Below are 12,770 nucleotides of genomic sequence, written 5' to 3'. Positions count from 1 at the left end.
TCGTATAATCATTGATAGCATTCACTCGGCGTCATTAGAAAGAAAAGTTCTGCTTCAAGGGATACGTTTATTTTTTTGAGCTGAAGAAACATTGTATCAGAAATGAAGTGGGTCTTAATTTGTGGTTTATTGTACTTCACAGATGCAGCTTCGGTAAATTAGATTCCGAATGCACATATACATACTAACTTAAATAGCAGTATAAAAAATAACATATTTGCTTCCCTTTGACCCTCAGGTTCTCCCCACTTTGCCGAACGTGTCTGGGGGTCCGATGTCACCAATCGAAATTTATAACACCATTTCCAACCTGTACAACTCCCCACTAGCGCAGTACTTGCCACCCATGACCGAGATGCTGTCGACGGCCATCAAAGTCAACAGCATGTCCAGGACAGTTCAAGAGGCAAGTGACAATATTAACAAGATAATGAAGGACGCCGTCAACAAACTCGCATCTGACCTCGGGGTCAAACTTCCACCATCCACAAGCAACCCCATCACGGCTCTTGAAAATCTCATAAATATGTTGGTACCAACCACGACCAAGGCTTCTATTTTGGGAAGTATCAGCAATTGGCTTTCCGGATCAACAACTGCCAAATATGCAGCAGCCAACAATAACCCATTAGCCAACCTTTTCCCAAATTCTGGATGATAATTGAGAAATATTCGAAAGATGGGATTAAGTTTGAATTTGGGATACAATTTTTAATCGGTTTTCCTCCATGCAAAGCACCAATTGATAGAAATTAAAAGAAACATAAGGCACAATTCCTTCATGCGTACCCCTTTGACATCAAGTGGAAGTTATGGTGCAATTTCCATAAATTTTAAGCATTGCAATTGCTCATTCTTTCTTCTGAAACGAAGCATGGATAATTCGTGCAAATCCCACCTCGTCTCGCCCGTTCTCTCGGCCATTACCATATTCTGTCATTAGTATTGCATTCTGAACTTTATGAAGGTGTTTATGTTGCATCATTACCAAGGCATTTACTAACCTCATCCTGTCTGTGAGGTCTGTACGATTCAGTGTAATTGCCTATTTACCTTTTACCTCCTCTGTTATAGCTGTTGTACGTATGCATGATGAACATACATAGGTACGCACATTATATACAGATATCCTCATGCCACCCTTGACTTATGGGACCAGTATGAAGAAGGCAAGTATGTACCAGGCATCAGCCCATCTCAATCATTTGCTGGTGGTTGTACCAAAAAATGTTGACTTTTCGAAACTCCACGTCAACGACTGGAATGAATTCATAATATTGTAACTTTGATTGTAAGCATCTTTTCGAATTAGCCGTTGGCCTTTGAAAATGATGTGGCACGAACGTTCCAAGCAGGGCAAGGAGGACGGTACTGAACTGATTTTATGCGCTGCGTGCAAAAGAATTTAATTCCTTTGTGTAAAGCCTCAAGGGCTGAAATTGTACATGAAATTACCACATGCATATATGCAACGTATGCACATACACATGTGCCTGGAGAAAGGGGTGTTGAGAAATCAGAATGATCCAACCGAATTGATGAAGGTGATATATACGCATTTATGACGTTGAACAGTCCATCGGCGTACTTAGAAATTAAACACATGCGTGCATTTGTGTATAAGTAATTATCAAAGATTTTGTTCTTATTCTATTTGATATGAGACCAGTAGGCTGGTACGTACGAATAGGCTCATGTGAACATATTTTTATGTATGCATACATAAGCTCTTAATAAACTGGGACTGAAGATTAGTTTTTATCAGTGCTATTGGGGAATGGGTTGAGCCTGATGTAGGTAATAACAAGTCTTTGTGCGTCCAGTCAGGAAGAGGAGATAGGAGCCGGCTTTCATCAAAGGGATCGAAAGAGGGAGGTTATTTAAAGTATCTCTTCTTACCTCGGTGATCAAAGAAGCTGCTTATTAAATGATGGGATGCTTGGCTGGCGTCAAAAACAGGTGCATTAAAATCTCAGCCTGGACAATGGGATGCTGGCCTGGAAGTAAGAAGAAGAAAAAAATGAAAACATAAAATACAGGGAATCGCATGAATAAAGCGGCGTTATTTATGCACCTGAACCTATAAATTATCACGGGACAGGGAAGACTCGAAAGAATTGGGAAGATTTTAAGGGTGAATTTTGTAAAGACTTTTCTGATAACAACAGGGAGCCCACGACGATGTGCTTTTACCTAATTATACATACTCCGACTTCTATAAGCAAGAGTTTTTCGTGCAGAAAGTTGTTTGAATATTGTCTGAAAAGAATACACTTGTTGTAATTTCAGCGGAATATTCTTTTTGGGGAACGCTCTTTAGCATATAAAGAAATTTTACATGCCTAATGGTCAAAGGGTTCACGTTAAGCGAGACTAGAAAATATGTATAAATTCAAACATAAATTATTTATTAAATATTTCAACAATTTTTACGCCTGGAGGAGGAAACATAAACAGGGTCGAGGTCATTTTGTGGCCATGTATTTCGCTTAATAAATAGAAAATGTGTGTTTAATAAGCCAAGGGGTTGGCTAATTTAAGGGATTTATATGCACCATGTTGCATCATTAAAAGTAACAGAGGTATAAGTTTTCTAAAAAAACATGTAGGTTTGTATCAGCAACAACCCCCAACGAATCCAGCCAGGCCGACCAGTTCCTCAGGAAAAAGTACCCACTCACTAGTTCCAGAGTCAGTTTCGACGACCGTGCCCACGATCTCCTCACCATTGAAAAAATATTCTCGAATGCCTTGGGTTGAGTTGAACCTGGTCATGACATGATGAACGACGGGGCTAAGCTCTTAAACCTTTCCTCTGTTTATGACAACAAAGATCATTTTCATTCTCAATGTACAGCCGACAATCGTCTAAATTCATCCTTATTGCATAATACTCCAGTCCAGCCGTCCACGTACGTATAATACGTTGTCGAATGAAGCAATTTAACAGTTTTTGTTGTATAAACAGATCCAAAACATTGTTGCATACTTAAGAGGGCACTTTAAATGTATAACCTTACCACAATGTGAGAAGACAAGGTCGAGACTCTTGCCCCAGTTTTTCTAGTCCTATAAATTCCTTCAACTAACCCTATCTATACGGCCACCATAAATATGTGCTCCCTTTAACAGCTTCACTAAAAGACGTGTTCTCAAATCAGTGCTCGTTTGTTGAAGTTTTAGAGTAATTAGGAGTAATAATAACCTTTGGGCTGAAGATTAGAAGAAAGGTTGTTCTCCTCTCGGAAAAATTCCCAATATGAAAAAACAATATACGAGTTTCAAGAGTAGTACAGCAATAATAATGAATCAGGGATTGACCAACTTTCACGGGTACTGAAACTACATGTACAAAATAATATGGAGTGAACTGAAGTAAAGAAGAAGGGGTTCGGTTGGGGCTGGATTATTTTTCTTCATTAAAATTGTTTTGCTTTGTTTAAGGGCGAGACCCTTCAGTCGGCTAGACGGGCAATTTATTAACGTAAATGAAAACCTTTGGCCGCAAAGGACCAAACACAAGAATCAAAAGCTTCAACAAATCCATCATCATTCCCACACAACAACTTCACGATTCCTGCACACATTCATTCTTCAAGTCTGGCACATTAAAATTAATTTTGCCATAAAGTCGAGTTTAAAAGTGAATTTAATGATAAGTTACAACAACGAATGCTCCAACCCATGAACCCGCCCGTACAAATTTCTGGACTCTGGTTGAAATCGTCGAAGGAATTTGAGATGCAAGAGGAGGAGAATATGTGAAGGCTGAGATAAACCAGCCCAACCGTTCGACAAACGCAGTTTCCATTATTTAGCGAAAGGCAGAGTGAGACTCGGATTCTGGTGGGTATCCACCACCACGGCTGACTGTCGTTGCCAGTGCCGTATGGTGGTCCGTCTCACTTCTCACTCTCTTCAAATTGTTTACCGGGATTATGAACCAAATGAGTTTATCCTATGATTTGGATAAACTAAATTTGCTTATCTGAAAAATTGATAACTTCATTGACAAGCTTCTAAGCGTTAATTTTCGAGTGGATGTCACCATTGCACATTCAGAAAAGCTTAAGTTTTAAATTTTGGACGATTTGGATAAACTAAATTTGCTTATCTGAAAAATTGATAACTTGATTGATAAGCCTCAAAGCATTAATTTTCGAATGCACATCATCATTATAAATTCAGAAAGGCTTATGTTTTAAATTTGGGGCGATTTGAGGCTGTTTTAATGACTTCGGTAATTACGATTATGTATATCATAAGCAACCTTACATTTGTTACGGCTCTTGCTGTGTAAGCCCCTCCCTCAGAAACTTTGACCCCAAAAAACTCATTGTTCCGGTCATTTTGAGTCGGGCAACAAAAGCTGAAAATGTAGCTTTTGTCAAGGAGAAAAATCTGGCATCAGGTTGTCAGACTCAAAATGACCGGAACAATGAGTTTTTTAGTGATTTATGTGTATGCAAAAGAACCGCCAATTTTCAAATTTTGAAACTTTTGCTGCGTCAAAATGTTTGTATTCATGGGGGAATTAAAATGTCAAATACAACTTGAGGTCTAATTCTTTTTTTACGGTGTGTACATTAGTTTTCTCATTTTTCCCAATTTTTTACCCCAATTTTTTAAGGGGGGGTGGTTGCGTATAATTCAAAAATAGTTATGCTAAGTTGATCTTTGCAACGGCAATTCACTTTGCAATTTCTTGAATTAAATTCGGTGATATCGATGCGAAATACTATGACACCGTATCGCTCATTTCACCTCGGCTGAAATTTTTATTGCAACTTGGACGGGTACCACAAACTATGATTTCCGCGAGGTTAGTGCACACAAGGCGATATGGTTCAAGTTTTCCGATTATTTAATATATTTTTAACCCTGCAGCTCGTGCAAAAAGATTTAAATCTGATGCTGCTAGCCCATTCTGCATGAAATATAAGTTAAATGCACATGCAAACGCAAGAATAGAAAATTTTGATATATTTTCACTCAAGAATTGTGATGGACGAACAATAAGAAGGGTGAAAAATAACTTGTTAACTTAAACTGCTTCATACTTGCTTGATTCGTAAGATTACATGGCAGGACTATGTATTATAGTCTCACAGACAGTAATCCGAAATTGCCCAGCTGCCAGTCAGCTAGTGCTTGAACTAATGGCAGGGTACTTTGTACAAGTGCAATTTATTTACTCCCAACAAAAGTATAAAGAGAACAAGATGCACTCTTTTATGTCAAGCAGCGGACTGGAGCAACGTGGAAACAAAGGAAGAAAAGTCGAGGAGAGACGTGCTACTGGCTTTCAGAAGTTCCGAGTGATTGCCTCAGAAGAGGAAGCAGGTGCCAAGGAAAGACGACTAAAATTTCTCAATAGATTTCGAGCAGCTAAAAAATGGCTTTTCCTGAGAATTATTACAAATTGGAGCAATAATTTGACTGTCCAATATGGTACTCACAAAATCACTCTTCTGCGAAGGAAACTACGCATAACATTTACTTCTTATGTAATCTAGTGCTTTGCTTGCAAACACTGGGCTTCTGCATTCGAAAGAAAGCAGTCAAGAGTGCCGTAACGGAAGTGGTCTTGCTGTGCAGCATGAACGTTATATAATGATATATTTGAAATGTCATTGTTCACCCTAATTTTTGCCTTCATTAATTACCATACAAAAATTAGAATTAGAAAAATGATGCGTCTGCCTCTGCCCTTTAATGCAAATGAACATTATGGTTATCTAACTCGCTTGTGATTTGACTGTTCCAAAATTATCTCAAGTTTTTGATTATCAGTGATGTGATACATGTTACATGGCGTGACGAACTTATTGCACAATGTCAATCGTTATGTAACATACACAAATAGTTGAACTTGTAATCGATCATATTCTGTGTATAAAATTAGTTAAGTTTCAATAACTCAATCGGCTTTCCCTGTGCACACATCACATCATGATGAGGCTCCAAATATTGGCTGAATTTTCGTGCTTTCTTCTTACGATTGGTTTCGTATTCCAAGGAGGTCATTCAAACGATTTTTAAAAAGTATCCATGCTTTTTACACATTTTGATACTTGAGTTTCCACTTTCAGCGTCCGGGACTGGTTTGGTGATTGGGAATCCGCTAATTGTTGGTGGTGACAATGCCACCGTTGGGGAGTTTCCATACCAAGTTTCCATCAAAGTGTGGGAAGTCAACAACATTTCTTTGAACATGCACTTTTGTGGGGGTTTCATAGTTGACGAATTACACGTGGTCACCGCGGCCCATTGTCTCAGAGATTTTCCGGTAACACTGATGGAAGTTGTTGCAGGTGCGAGCAACATGAAAGTGAGTTTCCTTCGATGAAAGTCAATCTTATTTACAAGCAGAAGTAATTTTCTAGTATGGAAATAGGTTAACGAGTCTACCCAGCAATATCGAGATCTCAGGAGAGGAGTGATGCACCCCTTGTATAATCGGTAACCTTCTGTAATACTAATCGAACATAATTAGGCACGCATACGTAAATAATAATGGCGCTCGTTGTATCGCTACTGTATTAAACATCTACATTAATGTCATTATTCCAGAACAACGAGCTCCCACGACGCGGGTGTGATCACTCTGGCAGAGCCGTTGGAATGGACCGAGTGGGTGCAACCTATCCCCCTCAGACCAGTTGGCACTCCTCTGCCAGAAATGATAAGATGCGTAAACACTGGGTGGGGATCTAGCCACCCAGATGGCATCAGCTTCCCTCTGCCCGATGTACTTCAAAAAGTAGAATTGGTGACTTATCCGTGGGAATTTTGTAGACAAGCTTATCAAGATGATAAGAACGTTGATGAGAGCATGATGTGTGCGGGATGGCCATTTGAGGATGGTCACGGTGCCTGCAGCGGGGATTCTGGAGGTTAGAAAACCACTGCACATGTCTCAATTGGGAATAATCTGGCTAATTTTATTCTAGGTCCTCTCGTCTGCTTTGAGGACGGGGTCACTCCCCAATTGGCTGGGATCGTATCCTGGGGCCCTGTTTTGCCATGTGGGTTAGCCGCCTTCCCCGGAGTTTTCGCCGATGTCAGCCACCCAACAGTGGGTGCTTTCCTGGCAGAGGAAATTGCTCGCCCATGAATAAATTAACTGAGTTGTATAATATTTGTAATCAGAGTATCAAAATAAAAATAAAATGACTGCAGACATAATCAGCAGAACATTGCATCTTATTTTTTTCTTCGTACACAATTTTATACAATAATTTCTTTCCATATCAAATCCTATACATAGCCCCCAAACATCTTTATATCTGCTATGCAATCATTCATAATAATTGCTAGTCAGTGGACGATAATTGTTGATAATTATAAGCAGTGATAATCCTGGCAATTATGACTTTCGACCTAATCAAACTAAATTTGTATGTATAAAGCAAACGGTTCCAGTTTTGAATTAATGAATATGTACCCATAGATTAAAATCAGTAATTGTATGGGCACACTGACGTAACACAACAATATGCAGTACTAATTACACATATACACGAAGTACTTCTTAAAGTACTGCTCTTAACATATGTACTCTTAGCAAAATTATCACACTGGTTTCATTATTGCTTTCCCAGGTTGATAATAAGTAATTCGTATAAATTGTGTACAAGATCATGCATTCCTAATCCTAAATCTTCTGAAAACTTCTCACATGCGAAATGAGTGGTTATATTAATTGTTTCAAATTGCTTAATACAGCACTCGCATTGGTTTCTGGTCTACTAAATTTTCAGGAACATTAAACCCTACAGGAAAAGGTTTGCAAATTGAATTCTTATCAAGTTATCCGCTGAGCAGGCAACACCAGTTTTGCCACTATGTTATGGTGTGAGAAACATTATGGATAACCAATTTCCACCTGATAAACACAACAGACAACGTAGTATGCAAAAAAAATGTAGCATGTATTTCATATGTTTATCTTTCAATCCTTGCGTGATGATAACCACACAATATGTACAGCGTCAGACATTGGAGAAATTATGTAACCCTATTATTTCATATTATGTACAAATGTACCAAGTACATAAATACTATATGAATCACACTGAAGCTGCAAATTTTATTTATTCTTTTCTAGAAACTTGAGGTGGACGGAAAAGCAGAGATGCCAAATCACTAGATTTAAGTAGTGCACAAGTAGGAAACGACCACGCAGGGATGGAGCGAGTGGGGGAAAGGGCGTTACTTTGCGAGTTAATAAATTAAAGCGTGATTTCACTCTCTTCGGACTCGCTTTTATAAAAATAATCATTATCATTCACTTCTCGTGGATAATTTTTCACCCAGTCTGCCAGTTCTACCAGTATTATCATTATTATTATTTTAGGTTGGACATGGCTCAGGATGAAGTACAAATTGAAGGTCTCTCTATGAAATCTCAAGTATATAATCATGAGCAGATTTTTTTCCGAATTTTCAGCAATTCAGTGTAAATAAACGAAATTCAGCAATAGGGTGAAACCAAACGGGGCCTTCTGTTAACTAATGTCCAAAACGCTAGAAACTAAAAATTCGGCATTTCATAAGTTTAACCTGGTCTACATGTAGACGTATGTTGAAATGATAGCGATTTTTGAAAGCCAAACTATATACGTCTAAAACGTTCGAAACTAAAAATTCTGACCATTTTCCGCATCGCCGTATTGGTGTTGAGGTCAACTTATGACCTACAATGCCAACTTAATTTTTCTCCAAATTAAAAATACTTTGCTGAAGACCGCATCCCGAAATTGGCTTCCCTTCCCAAGTTATAGTGGATACGGACAGACAGATGGACGGACAAGACATTCCCATAATAGGGTCTCACCCTACAATAAATATTTGAGCTTCTGTATTAATATTTGAGCTCAGCAAAGGGTCAACAAAACTACAAATCTTACGTGATGGTGTAATATTTCAAAGTGGATAGCAAAACTCTCTGACAATCAACACAAGTCATTAGCATTTTTGTGTATGTAGGAAGTCTCCAAAAAGTTTGAATATTTATGAACCGGATGTGCAGATATAGTGAATGCAGATAAAGCGGAACTTGGTTTGGACATGGTTTGTTCCAGCTCATTTTGTTGTTGGATTATTAAATACCGTGTCTAACAGTTCATTCTGAGCAAGCTTTTGATGTCGTTTCGTCAAAAAACATAACCACAAGACTTCTTTCGCCTTGTGGTAATTGGTCCTGGGTAATGTGCTTTTCGGTCCCTTTAATTCAGACGTCTTTTAAACCAACGTGGCAATAAGCAAGAAACTTCCAGCAGCAATAATGCTCTTCTTGGGAATTTTGGAAATGATGCATAAAACATCTCAGTGCTTTATCCAATTGAAAACTTAATCCAGCTCAAACGTGAAATGGACTTGTTTTTAAATCCCTCCTGCTACTGACTGACTGATTGTGAGAACTTTTACGCACTTTCCCACACTATTTCATACTTGTCGAGGTGAACCTAATCGGAACGTCAATTTTGAAAAATTTGTTCGACACAGGTCGTGCAACAGTGGAACAAGTGCCAATTACGTGTATATATATCGACAATTTATCGTTCAAATCACCATCCTACTTGTATTTCGCACCGCATAAAATTATAGACCGCAGAAAGAACACGTTTCGAGTTTCGCCTTACACTGTGTTTATTTACTGGCAAATTAAGTTGAGATATATACAAGTACAAATTTTTTAAATTATAGACTTTAGTAATTAGAAGATGAACCTTTACTCCCTTTATTTTTCGAGAATAATTCCTGTTTCAGCCGCTTTTTCAAATTCTTAATTTCGGATATGATGGATTTGATCCCACTTTTACCTCCTTTGCCCCCCTTCCCCCCACCACCATAACTTCCGCCCTTCCCCCCATAGCTGCCCTCCCTACTAGCACCATAAGATCCACCCCCACCATAGCTTCCACCGTCTTTTTTCAGAAGTCCTTTCTAAAAACACGACCAGCGAGAAATAGCAAATAAAATACAAACTTCAAGGGGATGATGTTATGCAGAATGGACTTACAAATGGGACAGACTGATTGACACAAATGTGGAGAAGAAACACTAATAATGCTAAAAATATTGATATTCTCATGATAAAAATTTGTATGCACTCCTTGCCTTTTGTCAACCTAGTTTAAGACAACTTTGAACAGCAGTGATCCTATTGTCATCAATAGGTTTTGCATTTATACTCCAATAACAAAATATATATGCAGCAACATTGGACTTAATTGTAAATCGAAGGCCTAAACTTCAATTATGCCGTCTAAAATATTTCAAACTTGGGACAAGTAATACATATGCACGGTTATTAGCTGAACCCTAAATTAACATAACATGTAAAAAACATTGTAGAGTTTCAACATATTTGGTGCATAATTTAGCAAAAAGGTTAATATTTGGGGTCTCTATTAATTATACACTTAACCAGTAGTGATCAAATCATAGGGGTAGACGAACTTGTAGTATAAATACTTGCGCAAAAGTGTTTCAGGGATAATGATCTCTGGTCTTGTTTTGCCATATTAAAAACAAGACGCTGACTTATTGTGGATCTCACAACCTCACTTTTTACGATGCATATGTTGCAGGATAAGAAATTGTGTGTCCAACGTCCGCAGCCATGTGTATGTGTAAGTACTTTTAGTTGTCACCTGAAGATGCAGTACCTCCAAAGTGTTGTGCGTTGAAGAGAATTGTTGTGAAACCTAATGAGGAGCAGGATAAAGCTACAGGTGAATGTATGTACATACATACGCTCTCTAACTTCTGGTTCCAAATTATCAAAACGCCAGCGCGATATAACAACAAACTACTGGGTTGCAAATCCAGTTTATAAGCTTATTTCTTCCATCTACATTTAAAATGTCCAATCTGAGAAGATGAAACCTTTGACTTTCATTCTAATTGTATTCTTACAGATTTCGAATGAAGAAGAGTCATCAAATGGAGTTGTTTTCATTTTATTTCTATTCAGATTTATGACCTTGTCGTTTTGAATTGCAGTTGCAGTCGACTTGAATTCAAAATTTATAGAACGGCATTCAGTGTCAAGTTGTACTATCGATAAGATTATCCAAACCTCTTAATTCCATTAATTTGCTCTTTTCGAGTCTTGTCTGTGTAATCTAAGTTGGGATGCGACGATTTATTGCGTTTGGGTTTAAATAATTTTACACTCTTCACATAAGAATTAAGACATTTTCATTCTTTTTCGTCGGGAGTTATAAATATTTGTAATTTCCCTAAATCACAAGGTGCTTCTACGTATTTATGCAAATGTGCTTGCTGAATGATGGTTGGAAATAGACTTACAAATTTATTCGTCTCGTATATAGTTGAACGTACTCCTGATAACTTTATGTCCGAAATTTGGTCGCATCTGCAAAAAAAAGATGAGAAAATAATTAGATAATCATTTGATGGAATACCCTCGCAAAGTAAAAAGGTCGGGTCGCGGAAGAGCATCAAAAGAAATTGATGATTTATGACACAAGAAATAAGCATGCACTCGTATACGTGGAGTTGGATGGGGCTGATTATTGAGCGATATTATCCCTGGCGAGTCGGAACTAGTTTTATTAACAGAATTGATATGTGTTGTCGGCAAATTGCCTTTTTAAATCAAGAACCAGTTAAATAAGGAAAGGGTTTTAGCGTTTTAATTGCCAAAAGCCACAAGCAAAATTACGACTTTTCTAACGGGCAACCTGACGTAATTCATCCCAACACCCCCACTCCAAGAGAGACCGCTGTCAATAAAGTCACACGCGATGAGATCTATGGAAAATTTCTAGGTGAAAATGATTGTGGAATTTTGTAATCAGTGAGATGTTTGAGATACGAGAATTGAATAACCTCCGCAATCAATGCTGGGCGATCCGAAAGAATGAGACGGAATGGAATGGGATAGATTTCAGCAATATTTCATTTTGAAACTACAAATGAAAAATGATGCGCTTAACGCTTTATGATTCCATTACAAAAAGTGACGTAAAAAAAAGTTGGACAACGCAAGAGAAATGGATGAAAACCGAATCGAAAGCAAACAAAGTCATATGAATCATGTGTCAAAAAATCGTATGCTGTGATTTTGATTTTTTCACAAACACATGGATGGACGATAACACAACACACACTGAACTCTTTGACCTTGTTCTTTGTCATTGAGACAACAATGAATGCGGATGGATACCACTAATGAATTCAAATTGCCAACTGAAAAAAAACATTCAATTGCACCTTCGAAGATGATGGCAAAGTATTTGCGGTTTATTTGTATAAATTACCTATCGCCCAGAGGTTTGCATCAATGTCAGATATTTTGCAATTTACTGCTCATTCCATCAGTAAGAGTCCATCAGCTCACTTCAATCAAACTTGAACAGCATGCATAAGCAAATCCTCTTTTACAGTCCATTACTCATCTGTTCAAGTCGATAATCTGATTACGCTATTCTGTCGCCGTTCATCATTTAAAGCACATTCTTTGCATCAGCTTATCTCACTTGAGATCAAAAATCTTCAATCAAACAAATCCACTTGGTATCGAATCTTGACTTTTCATCTTAATGTGTGCCGGCCGACCGACTGATACTTCCAACAGGCCCTTCTGCTGAATATTGTTTCTTTGAACCAACAAACTTCCTGATGAGAGGAAGAATGTTGCCAGAAATTTTAATTGAAGAAATTCAATCTCATCTGCTACCACTGTCACAGGAAATTGAAAACGAACGATTGGACAACTTGAGAAAAATGTGACT

The 12,770-nt window shown here is 38.0% G+C and overlaps 2 protein-coding genes and 1 long non-coding RNA gene across 3 annotated transcripts; 2 read left to right on the top strand and 1 right to left on the bottom strand.

Annotated features, from left to right (window-relative positions):
- LOC110844597 lies at nucleotides 1-774 on the top strand. Its single transcript, XM_022090839.2, has 2 exons — nucleotides 1-153; nucleotides 239-774. The coding sequence occupies exons 1-2, from the start codon at nucleotides 103-105 to the stop codon at nucleotides 656-658; spliced, it is 471 nt and encodes a 156-aa protein (XP_021946531.1). The 5' UTR covers nucleotides 1-102; the 3' UTR covers nucleotides 659-774.
- A 4,997-nt stretch (nucleotides 775-5,771) lies between these two features.
- LOC110844596 (trypsin-1) lies at nucleotides 5,772-7,194 on the top strand. Its single transcript, XM_022090838.2, has 5 exons — nucleotides 5,772-6,022; nucleotides 6,093-6,331; nucleotides 6,398-6,462; nucleotides 6,574-6,896; nucleotides 6,954-7,194. The coding sequence occupies exons 1-5, from the start codon at nucleotides 5,953-5,955 to the stop codon at nucleotides 7,115-7,117; spliced, it is 861 nt and encodes a 286-aa protein (XP_021946530.1). The 5' UTR covers nucleotides 5,772-5,952; the 3' UTR covers nucleotides 7,118-7,194.
- A 2,435-nt stretch (nucleotides 7,195-9,629) lies between these two features.
- On the bottom strand, nucleotides 9,630-11,311 carry LOC118434635. The gene is made up of 2 exons (XR_004834158.1): nucleotides 10,028-11,311; nucleotides 9,630-9,951 (listed from the first exon to the last, which is right to left on the bottom strand). It is a non-coding gene; the product is annotated as an uncharacterized LOC118434635 (long non-coding RNA).
- Between the last annotated feature and the right edge of the window lie 1,459 nt (nucleotides 11,312-12,770).

This window comes from Folsomia candida, unplaced genomic scaffold (genome assembly GCF_002217175.1).
Source record: "Folsomia candida strain VU population unplaced genomic scaffold, ASM221717v1 Fcan01_Sc002, whole genome shotgun sequence".
NCBI lineage: Eukaryota > Metazoa > Arthropoda > Collembola > Entomobryomorpha > Isotomidae > Folsomia > Folsomia candida.
Note: the sequence above shows the minus strand (reverse complement) of the source record. Positions and strands in the feature narration are given on the sequence as shown.

Bases quoted from the DNA above. Each gene is read 5' to 3' on its own strand.
- LOC110844597 (XM_022090839.2), top strand. From the start codon at position 103: ATGAAGTGGGTCTTAATTTGTGGTTTATTGTACTTCACAGATGCAGCT. The intron at 154-238 runs GTAAATTAGATT...TTTGACCCTCAG, and splicing joins ACTTCACAGATGCAGCTTCG to GTTCTCCCCACTTTGCCGAA.
- LOC110844596 (XM_022090838.2), top strand. From the start codon at position 5,953: ATGATGAGGCTCCAAATATTGGCTGAATTTTCGTGCTTTCTTCTTACG. The intron at 6,332-6,397 runs GTGAGTTTCCTT...GTATGGAAATAG, and splicing joins CAGGTGCGAGCAACATGAAA to GTTAACGAGTCTACCCAGCA. The intron at 6,897-6,953 runs GTTAGAAAACCA...ATTTTATTCTAG, and splicing joins CTGCAGCGGGGATTCTGGAG to GTCCTCTCGTCTGCTTTGAG.